The sequence below is a fragment of the Platichthys flesus genome, chromosome 1, assembly GCF_949316205.1.
Source record: "Platichthys flesus chromosome 1, fPlaFle2.1, whole genome shotgun sequence".
NCBI lineage: Eukaryota > Metazoa > Chordata > Actinopteri > Pleuronectiformes > Pleuronectidae > Platichthys > Platichthys flesus.
The window spans coordinates 30,291,332-30,310,083 of NC_084945.1; the positions used below are offsets into that span (position 1 = coordinate 30,291,332).

At 39.2% G+C, this 18,752-nt stretch overlaps 1 protein-coding gene across 2 annotated transcripts in view; it reads left to right on the forward strand.

Moving 5' to 3' along the window:
* Positions 1–709: 709 nt before the first annotated feature.
* ano1a (anoctamin 1, calcium activated chloride channel a) overlaps positions 710–18,752 on the forward strand; it is a 56,953-nt gene continuing 38,910 nt past the window's right edge. Inside the window, exons 1-5 of one of the 2 annotated variants that reach the window (XM_062391054.1) lie at positions 710–806; positions 5,814–5,968; positions 14,500–14,847; positions 16,958–17,056; positions 17,721–17,872. In XM_062391054.1, coding sequence (XP_062247038.1) covers positions 5,870–5,968; positions 14,500–14,847; positions 16,958–17,056; positions 17,721–17,872 — 698 coding nt within the window. In that variant the 5' untranslated portion in view covers positions 710–806; positions 5,814–5,869. Of the gene's footprint in view, positions 807–2,255; positions 2,634–5,813; positions 5,969–14,499; positions 14,848–16,957; positions 17,057–17,720; positions 17,873–18,752 lie in introns of those variants that run through there. The other variant, XM_062391047.1, reaches the window with a different exon arrangement.

Consider the following 18,752-nt stretch of genomic DNA (forward strand, 5'->3'; position numbering starts at 1 on the left):
TGCAGTTAAGTTACTATTAGTACATCTCCTGAACTGCTGGCAGATCACTGTTCCCAGATCAGCAAGGCTAAGCATGTCTCACAAAGAGTACATTTTTCATTGTGCAAACCACTTAAGGAAAACCCATGGGTACTCAAGATACAACAGGTAGATAGCTCAAACCTAGTTCTTAGATGAGACAAGCAGAAAAAATGTTAATATGTAAATGCAAACGTTGATAAAACATTTGAATGGATCAGACAGATTATACTCTGTCATGTGCTGTTTGTGTGATATAAACGAACATAAAATATAAATCTACACAAAAGTGGTATCTCACTCCTTTTCATTGAATAGTGTCACTCTGCAAGACCTAAGAGTAAGTTCAGAGGTGGGGTCTTGTTTCAGATCTTGAGAGCCTACTGACAAGTCCACACATGCTGGTCTAGAAATGCCTGTCTCACCTGAGGAGACTCCCTTTCTACCATTTCATAAAGGTAAGAAATAAATGTAGATCTCAGATCACCTTCCCGTCAGTAAAAGGTTGGTTTACAGTTCTTAGTCATGCGCGTTCATTTAACCTGTGTTGTCTCAGAGCTCAATCCGCACTTCAAGTCTTTATGGTCACGTTGCATAAACCCCCAATGACGACATGTAGTCCCAGTGCTGCTGTGTGAGTGGGAGGAGAGATTTTACCTGAGGAGGCCAGAAGCACTTCCTCTTCTGCTCCGTCTCACTCAGGTGAACGGGAATGTTACCTTGCAAGTACCAGCAATTGATCTCTTTACCTTCTACCCAAACGGCTTTTCTGTAATTCTGGAGGAAAGGTAAATATTAATTTCTTATTATATGGCTTTATATTAGTCAGAAACCTGCTCTCATTAATTTTCTTTTCATCCATTGAACTAACATTGAATAGCGGCTGTATCTGTCAAGTAAATGCGATTTGTCACATGTATTTTATTTGTGCTGCTATTTAAAGAACTGCCACAGTGACGGTTGAGCAGGTTGGGCTAGAACATAGTTGCAGCCATCGGGCGCACGGGGACAAATAGTGGCCCGCTTCGGACAGCAGAAAGGCTGGCTAGAAATGGGTAAAGTAGGGAAAGGGACCCGCTCTCTCGTGTTGGTCATTTAGATCATGTGAAGGGTTAAGACGATGTTGTGTGTGTGCCCTTATCTCTGATGTTCGCTCAGAGGTGATCTCTCTTTGTGCGACAATACACCACTTACTCGTGCGCTTCTATCACCTCGCGCCTACTGGAAGACCCGGGCGCGAGTGGGCGTCACCAGCTGGCTCACTGATGCTGGAGCCAGAGAACAATGCTGCATTCATGTTTTATAGGAAATAACAGAACTATGTTATGTTCCCCTAATACTTATTTCCCCCCGCTACTGAATGGCGTTTTATGCATACATAATAAGGGGTAGAGGTATTGTGTGCAAAAAAAAATAATTATCTATAGCCGCAGTAATGCTCATTTGTCCCCATGCCATTCAAGACACAGAGCTGAGTAAATACCAGGAAAAGAATCCAACTTTTGAAACATGAAAACATTTTTGGAAATGTTATAACAATTCATCCTGGTAGACAGAAATGGCATGCTTCTGAAACACAAGGACAAATATTTGGGTATTGATAACAAATGTGTGTGAAAATATGAATAGACAGTATATATTCATACTTTATTGTTCAGCAGATGGACATTTTTCTCCACAAATATGGCGAGAACAGAAGGGAACCCTTCAGGAAATGTTTTAAAACAGACTCTTTGTTTTTTTTTAAATACTGCCAGATAGTTAACATTTTGAAAATGCTAATCTATTAGTAATCTATTACTATCTATCCAGACCATTAATCTACCCCACAACAGGTTACTTTAGATGTTTAAGAATTTTTACAGGACAATGTTAACATTTATAAGAGGGTACCAAACCCAGCACTTTCCCTTTTTGTGTTGGGATAGTGTATATATGTTTTATATTATGTAATTTGCACTGCTGTAACATCTGAACAATAAAGCTAAGATGAAGCAGGCCATGAACCCTATACATTGAACTGTGTAAGAATAAATACGTTAACGTGACCATCTTGTTTGCATAATCAGCCCTCGTTCACTCTTTTCCTGGGGCATTTTAATACAACATCAGTCTAGAGCGTTTTTTGCACAATTTCTGCTGCGCGTCCCTGCGCATTATCTCTGCTCTTAGAGAGTGGATCATTTCATCCAAACAGAGCACGTACCCGCACAGATGTGTTCTAACATAGAAGAGTGTCACGCTGACACATAGTGTCACGGAAGCAGATTCATTCAGACCTGAAGTAGCTTGTGTATTCATTTACATCAATTCTATGTTGGGGGTCCATTCGCTTCATTTGGACCCACTAGCCAGGACAGACTTTGTCAGTAGTCTATCAGGTCTCTGCAAGAATGAACAAGTGGTAGCTTTCTGTCCAGCGTTTCCACGCAACAGCGGCTGTGAAGTGACGAAGCTCTCGGAGGGATACATGCTGTTACAGAGTCCGACGGCACAGTAGATGTGGTGTGGGTTTCAGTAGAACCCTTTGCGCCTTTTAAACCCAATGGAGCGAAAGGATGATGGAGGTGAGGCGATGGGGCGCTTGATTCACCATGATGGTGCACCGGAGCCCGGTAAGAGTCCGTTATTCCGGCAGACATTTCTTTCTACATTTGGTAAGAAATGCGGGAATATAATGATCTGTTTGCGCGCGCACTGAGACGTCGCGTAGCAGGAGAGAAAAAAGCCTCGCATGTGTTTACTTCAGTTTACATCTGTCACAGCAGCCTCTTACATTCCCTCTGGTTGATTTCTGTGAACTGCAGTTGTTAATTTACGGCACATGGGCGCTGAAACAGAAACATATCTGGTGTTCAAGATGCCTGCTCTCACACCAGTGCTACCTGTGTTTAATCAAATTATTTAACATTAGGAGGCTGTTGAGTCGGAAAATAAAAAAATTGTAATTTTAAAGCACAGAATAGGTAAATGGTTTTGAATTTATATTGCACTTTTCTAGTCTTGATGACCGCTCAAAGCTCTTTACAGTACAGTTTTATATTCACCCATTCACACACACATTCATACCGTGCATCTATTAGCAGAACTTTGCTGTTCTATGAGGGGCAATTCGGGGGTTCTTGCCCAATACGTTTTTCCCATATATTTTAGGCTTACTATTCCAAAAAAGATTGTTCAGATTTCAAGTCTATCATTGGCCTCATGGGATATGTAAAGAATATAAGCACAATCCTCGACCAAAAACTTACCTTAAGTAAAAGGGTTTCCCCTTAACTTAAATAACCTTTTTTTTTTTTACTTAAAGTAGAATGGGTTGGTCACTGTCTACCAAGAGTTAAATAATGAAATATCATTCTGGCTCTCTGCAGTCAGTAGACAGATTGATCGGATTCTTGAGGACCTGGAGATGAGACGAGCTGCTTTCAAATTAGAATGCAACTTTGGAAATTGTGTTTATATAGCCCATATCAACTATCAAATTTAGGCTCAGCTTAACAAGGTGTCACATTCTCTGACCTTAATCCTCATAAAAAGTAAGGAAACACAAAAAGGGAGAAAACAAACCATAGAACCACAAAGAGAGAGTTACAAGCGAGGGATCCTTCACCCAGATGATGCGTGTAGCTGAGCACATCAACAACATATCAATGCTCAAGTTCTTATTAAATAATGAGTGAACTTACATTTTTGGCTCAACTATCCTACTATTTAATGCTTTGATAATTAATCCATTAGTTTTGCTTATGGCTGTCCCTGTACTGTACTGTACTGTCCTGGCAGATCGCTAACATGTCAGACTTTTTTGTAAACAAGGTAATATAGTATTTCCAGAAACTCTAGCTGAATTGATGGCTGTGTAAATAAGTTCACACCACTCTCAGTGTTAACACATTATACACTTTATTTCTCTTTGATCAATACAATGTGAACCAGTACTATGTAACAATGTGGCATATAAATTCAACTTGCAATCTGAATATGTTGCAGGCGTTTCTGGCTTTTTAATCATAATCGTGCCTACTAGTTCTCAAGGCAACAAGCTAATTATTATTCCAGTTTTTTACATGGGGGTGTTATCTTCACTGGCTGTCTGTTTAATCTGTGCTCTTATTATCTAGCTCATTAGAAACCAATGATTATTCCATGGTCTGTGGGAAAATTGTACATCTCCAAACCTGTTACATAGCCAGATTCAAATTTCAGACAGGTGAACTAACCTGTTGTTGATTTACACTGAAAACATCTTGTGTTATGAAGGTAAATACAAGATACATGCTTGGGGTCGTCTGTCTATACTCTGTGCCAAGATATTTGACAGATGATCTCCCCAGGTCTTTGGCAGGGTGGTGTTAAATATTTTTGTGAAAAGCAAGATGATTTCCTGTGATAGTGCCAAATTGCCAATCAATTAATGTCAATGATCTAGTTGCGCCAAATAATCTAATGAAATAAACCGTTCATAAAATCTACTTAAATCTACAGAATACTGTTTAACCACAAAATCATACAAAAAGGTAAACAGTACAGAAGAAGGCTGATGTAATGTACAAAGTAAAACTTGCTATGTCATTCTAGACATGTTACATCAAGTTTCTGACCTGCAGAATCTAAACAAAGCCTATCTGTTCCCTCAGGGCTCACTCTAGATCAGCAATGCAAAAACATTATCCAAACTACAGCTCTGCCAAGGCTGTATCTCACAGCCCAAAAAAAAGGCAGGCTGGTAGGGAGACAGCCAGGCAGATGGAAATTCAAATGTAAGCGCAATGGTAAGGCAATAAGGTTCCAAACAAGAAAGTGACACAAAGGTTATAACACATTTAAGATTGTTAAATGTTAGGGTTTTCACATCTTTCCTGCATGGACCCCATTAACTAATTTCCTTCATCACTGTACCCAATATATTTACCAATCTTTTCCACCAGGTCCTCCTTGTTACGTCTGTTTATATGATATGTTCTTTTCCTCAGTGTTCCTGTCTGCCTCTTATTTACCTTGTGGATGTCATTGAACTGTAGCTGTACAATCTAACAGAGACTCATCTCTGTCAGATATTTATTTGGAGTTGAAAGCTTGCATGGACGTTTAACCTACCAGAGTAAGGTCACAACTCATGACCAATTAAGAGGTAAAGAATATTTTTTTACTTCTGAAATCTGCTAGAAACTATAATAAAATAGACTTTAAATGGAAAATAGGAGTTGAAGTCCACATGGCAGGTTCTTCGGCTTAACTTCAACATGCAACTCCTGTCCCATGGTCCTGTTTGTTTGGGTCATACATCTTTACTGAGATAATACTCAGGTAGCCTCCACTTATTTAGTGATGAAACTGAATACATGGCAACTGCATCACTGCAAAAAACAGCACTCTTTTTGAGGACTTTTTGTATTGAATATCTTACAGTTTGGAGTCTGTTGATGTGCATCCAGGAGTTGAAATCTATCAATGGTAATTGCCAGATCCCTTTTCCAGGTACAAGATTGAAAACGTTCTTATTAGGAATCCTGTGTGGTGGATTAATGTAAATTTTGCTGTTTTTAGTCTGTTGCCTAATGCCTCAATTATTATTAAGACACAGTTTGAGACAACAGCAGCTCCTGAAAGTTCTGCTTCACCTGCACAATAACACAAGACGATACAAGATGTTCTAGAATGATGGAGGATCAGGGGCCTACTTTATCATAATGCATCCTTTCACATATGAAGATTTGGAGAAATGTTATTTCCCATATACAAAAACGTAATAAAATAACACACCCTAATGGGAGTTCTCTCCGTTCCTCTCCCAGGTTCTCCTCCCCTTGTTAGTAATCACTCAGGCAGCCCATCGCAGGAGGAGCCCACCATGATGAGGAGGAGCGACAACTACTCGCCGGTCCCTAGCGAGGAGAAGAACCCAGATGTGGACTTTGTTAACACAAATCCCAGGAGCAGCGAGTCTATAGTAAGATACTACTTCTATATAAATCCCCATTTCCCCCTTTTTGCTACCAATACAGGGTGTGCATCCAACCATTGATTTAGTGGTTGTGGGTTATGGTGTGTGGAGCATAGATCTAAAAACAGCATCTCCTTAAAATGTTTAAAATGTTTAGTGCCGATTTCATTGCATTTTGCATAGTTTCACACTTCACAGTCAGGACTCAAATCTGGACACAGTCATGCTTTACACATGTATAGAATGTTTGAGGCTAATCTGTATCAGAGGATAATAATACATTTTCACCTGAACATGATTTATTTTGAAATGGTTAATCTTATTTTCTTATCCTTATATTGGATTTTCTTAAAGAGCAAGTAAGTAAGTATTTAAAAACACACACCCTGCTGTAAATCCACTATATCTTAATATCTGAGGCAGTGCCTTTATCCAGGGGGTCATGCAAACAAGGGTGATCCTGAATAAGTATAATTTTATTAATAAGTGCTTGAAAGTTGCTTTGACATGTTGTGGTACCTGTGTTATGTGTTCTAGTGGCTTGCATCAAGCAGCTGTTTAGTGGTTGTTAAATTATAGCAAATACAAAATAGGAGCGATTACTACCACATAAAACAAATAAACCTCTCTGCCTAGAAGCATATCCAGAGATGTAGTTCTTTTAAGATGAACTTTTATTTAAATTCAGGGTGGGAAAAAAAAGGATTCATTCAAATACAAATATTTGTGCTGATACAACACAAACACAGCAATTAGGGAAGCTGGTTTATGAAAATGGACTGTGGCCACTGGGCATTAGGAGAGGCGGTGGTCTAGTGGCAGAAACTTGGACTATGGGCAGAGAAGGTCTCTGGTTCGTCTCTAGTTTGACTCCACGCAGAGACAACAAAAGACGAACCTGAATTGATCTGTCCAAAACTCCAAGAGGATTCTCCCTAACCTGTCTAGTGCCCCTGAGCAAGGCACCTTACTCCCCCAACATCTGCTCCCCGAACGCCGTACATAGTCGCTCACTGCTCTGTGTGTCCTGCACCAGATGGGTCAAAAGCAGAGGTTAAATTTCCCTACCTGCATGAGTGTGCCTTTGCATGTCTGTGCATGTGTTTGGGACTAATAAACGAATCTTAATCTTAAAAATTATCGAAGAAACTCACAGATAATTTCAAAGAGCTACACTTAGTTCAGTGTCAACAGTATTCTTCTGCTTTGTCAGTTGTTCAGCATTCATAAGATGTACATTATTTATCATTTAAAAAATCGTGATCACTACATGTTTTGAATTTACCGCATAATCATCCAGTGTCAGGGGAACAGGAAGTTATCTGTTTCACATGTTAATTGACTACAATGCATCAGCGTGCTTCAAGTTGAGAAGTGGTCTTTTTCGGTTAATTAAGTTATTTTACTTAGTTTTAGTCACAAGTTACTTTGTTTTACCATTTGCTTTCAGAACCTTTAAACTGGTAAAGTGGTGGTCACAAGTGCTGGGTATGATGCCCCTCAGCAGGCTTCTGAATGTCTGGCCAGTCAGAAGAAAGTGGGCTATTAAGGTGTTCTCTAAAGGTAGCCTGAGCTAATATTACCTGTTTCAGATGCTCAACTGAGCGGCTGCGAATCAGGTAGTCTGAGAGAATTAAGGACTTTTTGAACTCTGAATCATGCAGAGCTTCACTATTGGAGTTCTTGACTATAAAGCTGGAAATGAGCATAACAGGGCCACTTAAATTACAACTTGAGCTGAAGAATATTCTCCAGTTCAGCAGGACTCAGATCAAACCGATTCCCCATGATCATGACAACCAACAAAGGAAAAAAGCACTGAAGAACAGTGAGCTAAATGAAAAATTACTTTTTTAGTTGCAATGTTTATTACATCTCACAGTACAAAAGTTCTATGAGAGAGAATAAACCATAAACTGGTAGATGATAGAGTTTTGCAGCATTTTCAGCAGTCCAAAAATATAAGTTTATGAGGCACATAATAGAGAAAAGTTAATTACACATCATTCAAATCAAAAGTATTTGTCTTCATGGACGAATAGATCTCTAATAGATCTCTTGTGGGGATGCCTGTTAAATTTGAGATATTCTAGCTGACATTTTGTCCTGAGTGTGGTGCTAGAGGAGAGATAATGACATGATCAAAATTGGGAGAGCTCATACTGCTGCACAGATTAATATGTTTTATAGAATCAATGGTTTTTGTGACTACTTTTTGTGTTAAATGGGTTGCTCATAGTAACAAATACACAAAGAATTAGTGGATATGGCAGCGCAGCTAAAAGATTGACTGTTGCACTAGATCATTAGGGGAACCCAGAATGTATAATGCAGAATGTGAACTCTTTACAAATATGTTCGCCATATCATACGCCTGGCATTGCTAGACCAACTCACATTTGCTAATGTTTCTTTGATCTTTTCGTTGATTTTGAATTTCCAGAGGGAGTTATCAACAAACACAGAGCAGAACAAGGGCAAAGAAACATGTGACACATTAGTTACAGGAACAGTGAAAACAGCTTATATTGTGCAGCTATTCTTTTGTCTTATAAAAACATTTGTCAAGTTTGTTTAATAAAGATTCGATAGAGGACTAAACCGACCTGTCAACATCAATCACAGCCATTTCAGCAATGCTCCCATTGGGTGCTCTTAAGTCAATCATTGTGACATTTTAGTTAAAAGTGTTGTGAGTGGCTGGCCAGATTCAGGGCTGATGGGAATCTGTCTGAGTGGAAGAGGACCATACCTACCTGTTTTGAGAATAAATAAACATCAGCTGGTTTGGCCAGGCTACCATCTCATAAATTTATAACCTGATAATATATGATTAGTGTTTTTTGTCAGGGTTGAATGGTATATATCTTGACATAATGAAGCAATGATTATTTTTAATATGTTTTAGAATATATTGAAAATAATTAAATTCAGTTGGCACAATTGATGTTACCAACTGAATTTTAGTTTAGCTCAGGCTAAAGGTAACTCTGACTGGCTACTGGCTTATACTGTATGGGAGTGCTATGAAAGTCATGTGGCCTGTTCAGTAGATCAGACATCATATCCAGAGTATCAGGTTTGGACTTAGTCTGGTATTAACAATATGTACATAAATTTATACTTACAGTAGGCTAATTTCAGTAGTTTTCAGAGTTTATTTGCATAGCTGAATATTATATTTGTTCAGTTGTGTGAGGTACTTACTAGGTTTGGAGATTAGGAACTGCTGAACCCTGTTGGATCAAAGTTATTTTTGGTCCCAATGTGTACTTGGTGTACTGGTTTGGAGCGAAACAAAAGCTGCAGTCTTTTTTCTTTTGCTTTAAATGAATTATTTATCCAAATTAGCAGGATATTTAGCTGTATATGTTGAGCACCATAGATAGTGTAAAAGCCAGACATGGAGAAGCTTAATTGTCTGCATGTGTAAAACCCACCAGGGGTACAGGAGAAGCTCTGTTATTTTGAGTATTTTGTTTTGGACCAAAGTCAATAGTGGCATAGCTTTAGCTGTTTACGGCAGTCAGATTTCTGCAGTTCCTTGTGTTGTGAGATAAACCGTCAGTATGCAAAAACTCACTGTTCCAGCTGTCACATGTAGCTCACTGTTTCTATGAAAAACATTATTGACTGGAAAACTGCAGGGTTGTCTCAGCCTAGTGCTTATTATGGCTCAGAAATATGTTTGTGTGTGTGTGTGTGTGTGTGTCTGTGTGTTTGTGTTTATGTGTGTGTGTGTGCGTGTGTGTGTGTGTGTGTGTGTGTGTGTGTGTGTGTGTGTTTGTTGGTGGGTGTGTGGGTGTGGGTGGGTGGATGGTTGTGTTGGGAAGCCCAGAGGAGAGAACCTCCTTTACCAGTATCTTGGTGAGAAAAGAGTTCTTATTGGTGGATGATGCATACACCACCACATCCTCATGCGCCCTCTGAGAAGCAACCTCTGATCTTCCAGCTATGACTACTTCCTGTTGAGAGAGGGCTAGATATCAAAGTCTGTGAGTATGTGTGTGTGTGGTTGGGTTGAGACTGTGGGCCATATACTGTACACACACAGAAACACAAATTGCTGCATAACAGTGTGTTGGTTGCTGTACTGAGGAAAAGCTTTTCATTTCATTGCAGTGTTACTTTTTCAATAATAGTTGCTGATCTATGTCCCAAACGGCAATTCCCCTCCATTCTGCTTGAGATTATGATGGCCATCTTCTCATCATGCATTTCCATGTGATTGTGCCTTCATCACCATATACACATCAGCCTTTGGATATCAGCTGTGTTTAAGGCTGTTTTGAACTCATGTACAGCTTGTGCTTTCTTCAGTCTTTTGAGTGGTCATTTTACTAGGAACACCTTAGAGACTGTTTCTCACAGGATCCTGAACTATGTCTCGAGAGATCCTCTGTTCATATGTAGCCCTAAGCTTTCATGTAACATACTGAAGCTCCGTCCTCTGTAGATGCAAAAGAAACTGACTTTCGCAGACATACAGCAACTCCTCATCTGTTTCTATCGGCGCACATTTTCCTCAGGGGCACCACCAATTATCCTCAGTACGAGGCAGCTTTGCCATCCTCACGGCCTGGTGCCGTAGTTACAGTGTATTGGGGCTCAAACAAGTAGCACTGCTAATCAAAGTATCACTATCCAGCTGTGTCTTTTTAGTGTGATAGTAGAATATAAACTTATGATAAGTTGGGAGCCTGTTAGTTGAAGGATCCACCTCCTTTTCTATTATTACAGCAAAGTGATCTTATGGTAAAATACCGTGCTATGAGTTCTTAAATGTATAATGGGGGTTGATCATTAAATGCTCTGTATGTGAGGAACAGGGTCTTGAATTCTATTCGGAATTTTAAAGGGAGCCAATGCAGAGAGGCTAAAACAGTAGTAATATGATCTCCTCTTCTAGTTCCTACCAGCACTCGTGCTGCAGTATTTTGTACCAACAAGAGCAGGGGTTGGCAAACTTTTTGACACGCGGGCCACAATGGGTTCTAAAATTTAACAGAGGGGCTGGACCAGGACCAGATGGATGGAGTATTTTTGTGAACTAATATAAATGACATGGAAAAATCATAACATGAATGGATTTAACAAGTAGACAAGCATTTATTTGCAAGGCACTTTAACAAAAACTCGCCTTCGGAGAAAGGTTTGCTAGCCTTTGCTATTTCGAATGCCACCAAAAAACTTGCCTCGGTAGTTGACTCTTGAAACGCAGCAAAAAGTTGCTGAGTCTGTAAATTAGCCGCCAACCTCTGAGCCGTAGCCGCCCGTTCTTGCGTTGACTGCTTTCTAGCGTAGTTAGCATGCTTCATAGCAAAGTGACGGCTGATGTTGTACACCTTGAAAACTGCTGCAGTTTCTTGGCATTTCAGGCATACAGCCTTCGGTGGATTTCAGTGACAAAGTATTTTGTTGTCCACTCCGTGTTAGACAATCGGCACTCATTTTCCACTTTTCATTTCCTTGATCCGCACATATTACAGAAGGGCTCACAGGGCAAAGCGAAAAAGTGAAGGGAGATCATGTGCCCTTTCGAGCCCTATACACCACACTCCCGTCAAATTTAATTTAGCTGGCGCTTTTATCCTAGGGCGACTTACAATAAGTGCATTCAACCCTGAGGGTACAAACCCAGAACAACAAGAAGCAAGAAAATGCAATTTCTTCAAAAATAAAGCAAAACTACAAAGTGCTATAAGTAAGTGCCATTCAAGTGCTACTAAATTGTTAGTTTAAAAAAAGTAATAGTCTTTTTTTATATATATTTGGACAAGTTCGGCGGGCCGGATTAAAAAGCCGTATACGGCCCGTGGGCCATGCTTTGCTCATGTCTGAACTAGAGGCTTTTCACAGACTTACTGGGAGATCCTGTTAGTAATAGTCTAGGTCCTGGGGAAGATTTGTACACGCTTCATTTAACGGAGAATATCTCAACTGTTATAGACTAATATGACCCCACTGAACAACGTGGGATGTGTGCCAAAATCTAAATTTTTTTCTTTATAAATATCCTCATCAATTTCTACCAGATTCATCTTCATATTAAGAGAAATAAATTTTGTTTTAAACTTTTTCTCAAAAATAAAGTAAAATATGCAAATTAGGCAATATATCATAAATATTGAGTGTAATAATTTTAATTCACTTTGGACAAAAGCGTCAGCTTAATAACATATATAAAAAAAAACTTTAAGTTGCGGATAAGCCAGAGCTCTTGGAGGCCAAGACTTTTCCAATTGACTGTTATGTGGTATAATAGGCACACAAAGACATCTGTGTCACCTGACGACAGTTTCAGTGATGTAGATCCTGTACAGTGACTTAAAATGTCCTGCACATGGAAAATCATCCTGTCATCAGCTTCCTCGTGTGTGACGTTGAGCCGAGAGAATGGAGTAGCACTCGCCGCTGACATAATCCATGCCAGTGGTGGTGGCGGACCCTGTGTGGCGGATTCTGTGTCATGTGGGCTGATCGTGGTGGTGGTGGCGGACCCTGTGTCGCGTTGGTATCGGGTACGGGCATTGGACCAGGACCGCGGCGGAGGCTCGTGGTGGGTGGCGGTGGACGGTGACTGAGGACTGGAGTGGCGTTCTGGTCTGGATGGTGGATCGTGGTCCTGCTGGTTGCTGACCATGGACTGTGATTGCAGCTGGACTGCTTGGCATGTCATGTTGGGGTTGTCCTTCGGGATGCTTACCCTCATCAAATGCTGCTAGAGACTTTAATCTTGATGATGTTTTCCTGCACGTGGCGTCTATTGCACTTCTGTCCGTCCTGGGAGAGGGATCCCTCACATGTGGCTCTCTCTGAGGTTTCTACATATTTTTACCCTGTTAAAAGGGTTTTAGTAGTTTTTCCTTACTCTTGCTAAGGGTTAAGGACAGAGGATGTCACACCCTGTTAAAGCCCTATGAGATGAATTGTAATTTGTGAATATGGGCTATACAAATAAAATTTGATTGATTGATTGATACAAAGGTATAATGGTTTGGTGCCTTTGTAATTGGTGGTCAGGCACTCAACATAGAATGCCATAGATTCCCTTACTTTTCTTGATCTCACAAGTCATCTTGCTTGACAGCCATGTGCTCTGCTATGACCTCAGGTCACTATGGCTGCCAAGTAAACTTTGTTGAAAAAAAAGTTGGAGGTGATGACGTGATGACAGCAATATTTAGAACAACTAGGAAATGTAAGCTTTTAAAGTTTAAGTTAATAAATAACTGGCAATTCCTGTATGTTGCTAGTTGCATGTAATAGGTAATAGTTGTAACTTTTTTTTTGCCATTTTATTTATATCAAATCAGAATGCTTACACTCTTCTATGACCTTATAATCATGGTCATTGTGAACATTGTGATCACCTTAGAAAATCTGTAGCTTCAAGGGTTTATGTATGCATAAGGTAATGGTAAATGGCTTTGTATTTATATAGCGCTTTTCTAATCTTGAAAACCACTCAAAGCGCTTTACAGTACAGTTTAACATTCACCCATTCACACACACATTCATACAGTGCATCTAATCGCAGCACTCAGACTGGGGATCGAACTGCCGACCTTCAGGTTGGAGGACGACCACTCTACCCCTCAGCCACAGCCGTCCTATAAATGAGATATTGCCTAATTTGCATATTTTATTACCAAAAGTATTTCTCTTAATATGAACATTAATCTGGTATAAATTGATAAGGATATCTATAAAGGAAAAAAAAAAGTCCCATTCACCTGTAGTGTGATAATAGTGTCACCTGTTGTGGTCATTTTCAGGACTTTCGTCCCGGATAGAGATTTTGGCACACATCCCACGTTGTTCAATGGGGTCATATTAGTCTATAACAGTTGACATATTCTCCGCTAAATGAGGCGCATACAAATCCTCCCCAGGACCTAGACTATAAAGAATTATAGTCCAGTGTAGACGTTTCAAATGCACGGACTCGTTTCTCAGCATCCCTTTGAGACAGGATGTTTCTTACCTCTAAAAGGTTTTATGACCCATGACCTCTCTTCCAATACCACAGGAGGTGCTCCAGATGGGGGGGGACGGGGGACGTCAAACTTTTCATAAACTTCAGATTTGCCAAAACATAATCATCATGTTTAAGTTGTCATAAAAAATGTACTACAATCAGCAGGGAAAACTCATGAAAAATATGTAAGGACATGTTGAAGGCCAGAGCCATTAAAAACTACAAAAAATTACTGAAAATTATAGGTGTTTAGATGTTCAAAATAAATTTGGCATTTATAATGCTAATACTAAGAATAAGAATAAGAATAAGAATAAGAATAAGAATAAGAATAAGAATAAGAATAAGAATAAGAATAATATTTTCCTCAGAAAGTAACTGCTCATTTAGTGATCACTCAAAATGAGTGAATTAAACTGACCCATCTCCCCTCATACAAGAAACTCTACAGAGACTCTTGAACTTAATAGTAATTTGTCAACCTATTCTTTATTGATAAGAAATAGGAAATGTTTATAAATTAATCTATGATACTTTGTTTCTGTCTTGCTTCTAGCCAATGAAAAGTCTTTATGCGAACCCCTTCTCCCCACTATACCCTGGGCTAGGCCCATACTTTTCTGATGGGTGTCGCCGGGTGGACTATGTGTTGGCATACCACATCCTGAAGCCCAGCAGCGTCCCACGCCGGTCATCCAAATTTGGCGATAACAACTTCATCCGAAGGCTTCGCCGCAGCCTGAGTATGAGAAGCAGCCGAGCCCCACTGCAGCCAAAGGAGGACCCTGAAATCGCCGCCCAGGAGCAACGGATGGACTATCATGAGGATGACAAGCGCTTCAGACGAGAGGAGTTTGAAGAGAACCTCTTGGAGACAGGACTGGAGTTAGAAAAGGATGAAGGGGTGAGAAAGGAGGGAAAGTTTACAGAGCTGAATGTGATTTGGTATGGTGAAAACACAAAGGAATTGGAAAGAGGTATAACATTTATGCCCTCCTGACTGAAAGGAATAGTTCACCCAAAAATGATAATTCACTCATTATTATACATTTTCAATTCAGTTTTTGTGTAGCGCAAAAATCATAATATACATTATCTCCAGGCACTTTGCCTAGACATTGAGATTGTGAGTATGATTCAAGTGCACAGCAAATTAGTCTATTTTGGCATTTTTATTGTTTAATTAAACAAATGTTGCAAAATAGTATTGCATAAGGAGCGGTTGAAATGCTCAATTTAGACAAATTAGTTTGCTCAGCAACTTCCTGGACAGATGTTATGTTAATATTATCATAATATAATAAAATCTGTTTTTGTTTTGTTAACACAAGCTAACTGACTGAGCTAAGTTGGTCTGCTGCCTAACAGCCATTAAATTGATTTTAATTCATGTCTTTGAACTGACTCCGGATAGTTACTTTACATTATTAGGTTTATTTTTATCACATCAGTGAGTGAATGTTTGTTAGACCATATTCCTGGTAGCTTCGGTGTCACTACTGTGTACTTGCTCTGTGAGTGAACCCATGGATACATTTGTTTTCTTTAATGGAGACCAGCGCTTCCGCTGGTCATTTCTTTGCCACTTTTTACTGGACAAGACAAATGGAGATTTCATTGACTTCTCACACACTGCATCACCCATTAAGAGCTATATACTGAAAAAGGCTCTTAAAAAGACTAATAGGCTTGACAATGTGTTGGCAAATGTTTGAGAAAGGGTCCTACAGATAGCCAGTGTGTTATTATAATATACTTTTTCAGTGGGTGATTATGTATGGGTTAAATGGGTTTTAGTAGCTTGATATACAGAATAAATGGCTATAATTACATTTCCAGTATATTATTTACTTTTTTAATACAGCCTGGTGTGTTTGATCATAAATACCATGACTGCCAACCCAAGGAAACCAAGCTGGAACCTGTAACATTCTACATGTTTCTGGAATGGCTGCAAACATTATTTATATACGCCATTGCTGTTTGTTTGTTTTATTTGTGTAGACTGCATATTGGCTACTAACAGGACATGCAGCTGTGGACTTGAAAGCTGACCACAGATGCACACACACTATGCAAACTACGATCGGGAGTAACCAGACACATTCCCCACATGCACTCTAGATCTAGCACGACGGTGACCTCCATCCAAGAAGAACTTCTGTGATTGTTAGGTCTCTTAGAACAAAATGAACAAGTTGGAAAAATAAAAGAGTGTCTGTGACTCCCTCACATCAATCAGACCTATGTTGAGGAATACATATAGTGCATGAGTTTAATAATAATTCTTTACTATTTCATTAAATAAAAAATAAATTTATAAGAGACAGTTAAAATGCATTTTATGAATCAGTCCCTAAACTTTTTGTGTGTATTAAATAACTAATCAATTAGAATTGCCCTAAGGAAATCCTGGGAAACACCATCCTCAAATGAAACTCCATAACTGGGTTTCACCCCCCCTCCCCCCTTTACAGTATATGTAATTTGGAATTTAATATAAACCCTTATTTGCCAAAATCCTTTTAACAATATTGTGTTTTAGCTGTATCAAGTCATTTTGAAGAAACTGCATTTTACATTTTATGGGCTTTGCTTATGATCAGCAGCAGAACACAAACCATTTGAGCATTTTACATTGAAATCCATGGTATATATATCTATCTGTGTGATATATTCAATACTCTCCTTTAGCTACTTTGAATTGGTTATATTTCTGCATCAAGATGTGTCAGTGTGCTGACCTGAATGGTGTGAAGTGAGTCTGGCAGTGTAGGAGTTATTTATGTAGGTGTAGAGGCTGCAGACATAATCTCATATGCAGCAGTAGAGGCATCAATTTGTACTGAAGTGTATCTACCAGCTTAGCTTTAAATCGAACAGAAATGCAACATCTACCTTTTTCCAAATATGTACTGTTCATAGTAAACGTTCATATATTTTGCCAAACCATGATCTGTAATTCTGATGCATCATAGATAATAGTTTCTGACTATTCAATGCTATTATTTCAGTGTAAGATACCTGGAATTGGGTTTTTGAAGATCCATGCTCCTTGGAATGTTCTGTGTCGAGAAGCTGAGTTCATGAAGCTCAAGATGCCAACAAAGAAGGTACTCTGCCCATCAGTATGTTGTCCATTTATCAAATGTTCATTCTCTGTAACTGAGGCCGAGGAGCCTGGCTCTCAGTGCTGCAGAGCTACATGGGAGGGAGTGTGAAGATTAATGTTTTCTGTTGCTCCCTCCTTTCCATTCTTCAGTGTTATAAAACCCTTATGGGGTCATTTTGTGGTGACAGCTTTTATAAGCCAGATAATGATAATTTGATCGAAATCAAATGCAAATGCAGAATGCAGATTGCCTGTTTAATAATCAAACATTTGTGCCGTAATTCACAGCCCATTGTTAATATACAAGGAAAGAGTGCAGTACAAAAATCATTAGAATCTACTTTGCACTCATTGTCAGAGTCAGAAATATTGGATATTAATTAAAAACACTATAACATCAGCAGGCTCAGTCCTAAAAAACTACCAACTACATTATTTAAAGCCTACACTTAAGTCCCAAGTAAGCTGTTTGCATTTCTGGAAAATAAGTATTTATGCAACCTCAGAATTTAGACCATACTATATCACACACTTCGTTTACGACCAGATGACAAAAACATTAAATAGTTTGAAGAAGTTCCGGTAGAAATTAAGCAGTTTACAGCGATTTCATGTAAAATGCATTTCTCATTTCTAGGTAAACAATTATTTTGCCTAATCTGCAGGTGTACGATGTGAAACAAGGAAGTAATCTGGTGGAGAAGATCAGACTCTTCATTCACAAAGTCACAGCTCCACTGCATCCAAAAGTAGATGCCAACAGACCACAAACACGCAAATCCCTCTCTCATCCTTTCTCAAGGGAGAAGCAGCATCTGTGAGTAAAACCTCTGCTGACTATTTTGCTTTTATTTATTTTTTACTTGTAAAAAAGAGATTGTGATTTCAGCAACTGTGTTCATCCATGTACAGAGCAGACAGTAGAATTGGCATTAAAATGTTCAGCCAACCCTGCAGGGCTTTTAGTCTCTTTTAACTTGCTCTTTTGCTCTATGGGGTCATACCTTTCTGGTTAACTACACTGCCTATGCACTAAACCCCCAAAGTTAGAAAGTTGCTGGTGAATATGATGGAGTATTTATCAGTAAGACATTTCCCTATCAAGTTCAGTCTAAATACAGCGATGAGAAGGAATATTGGACTTTGGAATGATAGATACATTTTTTGTTAAGTGGAGCCACCCAGTGGCTTCAATTATTGACAAAGCTCAGAGAAGTAAAAACAATTGAGCTGTAAATTAGTATCAAATAGTGTCAAGCTTTCCGATTAGAGCCTGACTGGAAAGTTAAAGCATGTCATTCAACTGCTGCCCTCCTTATCCCACAGCTTTCTCACATCCTACGGGAACAAATGAAGCTACTGGATTTAGAAAATAAATGTGTTGAAACATCTAAATAAAGCATTTACACTGATTATTGGATTAACTACATACAGCAGTCACAACTTCATTTATGCTTCCTTTCCTATCAAGTAAAATCCCTTTCAAAGGCAGCGATTAAAGAAGAAAAATATCTTGGTATTAAAGCCAGCCTCCCGAGATGTGTAGAGGAGAGAGTGGGCAGTGGGCAGCTATATTTACAGCTCTGACTAACAGCCAGCTGGAAATCTCCCTCCACATATTTTCCATCACTTGATATTCATCTTTTCAAGAACACTCAAAGTCAGCTCTGAGATTAAAGTTGGTATAAAAGATTATA